Below are 2582 nucleotides of genomic sequence, written 5' to 3'. Positions count from 1 at the left end.
GACATGCAGGTTACTTGCAGACATCGATGCAAAACAAATCTGGGGTTTAGTAATAGGAAAAAAAACAGACATAAATAATTTATTATTCCATGTATGTGTGGGTGTGTATGTGATGCATAGCTCTATTCAATGATAACCTATTGAACTGCTTTGTTTTAAATTTAGGAAGAAGACAAAATTAGATCCTGTTTAGATATTTATAATAAAAGATTTGGGCAGACTGTCGAGGAATTGAGACCATTGCAAGTAAAAGCATTATCAGTCATGATCAACCATAATACCATATGCATGCTACCCACTGGTTATGGGAAAAGTCTACTGTATGAATTATTCCCAATTATTTCAGAGACAATATTTGGAAAACCATGCTGTGTTTTTGTTTTGGAGCCACTAAATGTCATCATTCAGCAGCAACTTTCTAAACTTGGTTTATATGCAACCTGCTTGAAAGAGAAGAATGATGCAGCTGTTTTAGATATAAAAAAAACGGGTGATTACACATACATTTACACTCACCCTGAACATATGATTGGGAAAAAAAACATACATGACGGTTTAGTCTCACGGGTATATTCTTCAAAAACCTGCCTAATAGTAGTTGATGAAGCCCATTGTGTCCTTGACTGGGGGGAGGAATACAGGCCATCTTTCCGCAATATTAAGGATATGCGCCCCATCTTACCCCATGCAAAATTGCTTGCACTAAGTGCTACCCTCACTGTAAACGGTCAGGGAGATGTTGCAAAACATCTACTTATGAAGTGTTTTCGAGTGATTTCATCTGCACCAACGAAGGAAAACATTTCCTTAGTGGTTCTACAAAGACCACCTCTTAGCAGTAAAGTGTCATCAAAAGAAACTTACAATTTTGTGCTTCAACCTGTTTTACAGAGTCTTAAGTCCAAGGGACAAAATTTCCCTTTGACAATTATCTACCTCAGTGGAACTATGGACTGGGTAGGGTATGCCTATGAATATGCAAACAAAATACTGGGGGAAAACATGTATGCAAGTCAGCCACAAATTCTTGAAAATTGTCGATTTGCAATGTATCATTCCTCAATCGGAAATAATGATGAGGTCAGTTTACAGTTCTTTCACTCACAAAGTGTTTTAACAATTAAAATTAAAAATACATTTTTTTACGGTAACCATATATATTCATTATTCTTATACTCAAATGTGTATTTATAAACAGATGAAGAACATAATATTGAACAACTTGGCAAAGGATCCCCATGAGAGCCCTCTCAAGATTGTTTTTGCAACCATTGCTTTAAGCATGGGTGCAGATTTGCGCCATGTATTACAAGTGATCCATATTGGTCCACCCAAAAACATGGAAGGTAAATAATTTGCTTAAAAATTAGTAGTAGTAATTTACAAATACACTGTCTGCCATGTAACACCAATGCATTTTAATAAAAGATTTTAAGCCCCTAATATTTATTGATTATGTCATACAATTTTTAACATGCATTAATCAAGGTTTGACAATTAAAACATTCATACATTATAAATATGATACAAGTGCAATTTCTATTTAGCTTATATTCAACAAGTGGGCAGAGCTGGCAGAAGTGGAGATGAGTGTATAGCTGTTCTCTACTTCAACAATTCTGATCTTGGTCGTCAAGGAGTTTCAAAAAGTGTCGGAAAATACTGTCGAAATGATGTCATGTGTCGAAAAAACTTTATAAATTCTTATTTTGGTTATGATGCTACTGATACAGGGTTTGCATGTAAAAAATGTGATGTCTGCAACACCGACCTGAAATGCAGTTGGCAGTTTAAGGAACCTTTGATGCTTGATAAGAAAGGAGTTGTCAGAAATGCTATAAGTATGTATGTTCAGACATTAAAACTAACAACCATTACAGAATTACATGTTGAGTAACTGGTATTTAATGCAGAGTTCTATGTGGAACCTTCTTCCATTGTTCAAGACTTTTCTTTTGATGAATCAACTTTAGAAGCATTGTCAAGCATAATTTGCCAGTCTATTAATGGACCTTAGAATTAGACTAATGAGCCTTTTTGTGCATACTGAATTGTCTAATATCCACTGAAAAGACTTTCTACATGTTTAGTAAGACGCATGCATATGATATGATATTTACACTAAATAAATAAATTTGGTATTGATCAACATGCAGTATTCATTTTCAATTTTAGCCAAAACTAGTTTACCCTCATGTATTGATCTTTAATTACTGCCCAAGTTCATGGTAGATGTTATACTGGTGCTGCCTGATCCAGTTTTTTAGGTGATGCAGCTCTAGTCTTCTTAGCGGGCTTTGAACTGGGTGAGAATATGAAACTAGTGTGCGGCCTTTCTGCTCATCAAATGGTTTGATGGTTTGTAGTTCTTTGATTATTTTAATTTCGTCACTTTCAGATGATTTAATTCTGTGCTTATGAGCTCGAATAACAACGTCAGTTTTTTTTTTATCAAATTCCTCAGATATGTGTTTCATTCCAGCAAATGCTGCTGTTCGTTTTGAAAGTGTTTTTTCGCTTTTGTTAGAGGAAACAGACCGCAAATGTCCTTTGACAAGTCTCACAACATGTTCCATTTGGAG

At 35.0% G+C, this 2582-nt stretch overlaps 1 protein-coding gene across 1 annotated transcript; it reads left to right on the top strand.

Moving 5' to 3' along the window:
• Positions 1-666: 666 nt before the first annotated feature.
• On the top strand, positions 667-1897 carry LOC128185422 (recQ-like DNA helicase Blm). Its single transcript, XM_052855018.1, has 3 exons — positions 667-957; positions 1199-1346; positions 1548-1897. The coding sequence occupies exons 1-3, from the start codon at positions 667-669 to the stop codon at positions 1895-1897; spliced, it is 789 nt and encodes a 262-aa protein (XP_052710978.1).
• Positions 1898-2582: the final 685 nt, after the last annotated feature.

The sequence above is a fragment of the Crassostrea angulata genome, chromosome 5, assembly GCF_025612915.1.
Source record: "Crassostrea angulata isolate pt1a10 chromosome 5, ASM2561291v2, whole genome shotgun sequence".
Classification (NCBI taxonomy): Eukaryota; Metazoa; Mollusca; class Bivalvia; order Ostreida; family Ostreidae; genus Magallana; species Magallana angulata.
Note: the sequence above shows the minus strand (reverse complement) of the source record. Positions and strands in the feature narration are given on the sequence as shown.

Excerpts from the sequence above, each read along its gene's own strand:
- LOC128185422 (XM_052855018.1), top strand. The coding sequence starts at position 667 with ATGCGCCCCATCTTACCCCATGCAAAATTGCTTGCACTAAGTGCTACC. Across the intron at positions 958-1,198 it reads TCAGTGGAACTATGGACTGG|ATGAAGAACATAATATTGAA; the intron begins GTAGGGTATGCC and ends ATTTATAAACAG. Across the intron at positions 1,347-1,547 it reads TCCACCCAAAAACATGGAAG|CTTATATTCAACAAGTGGGC; the intron begins GTAAATAATTTG and ends ATTTCTATTTAG.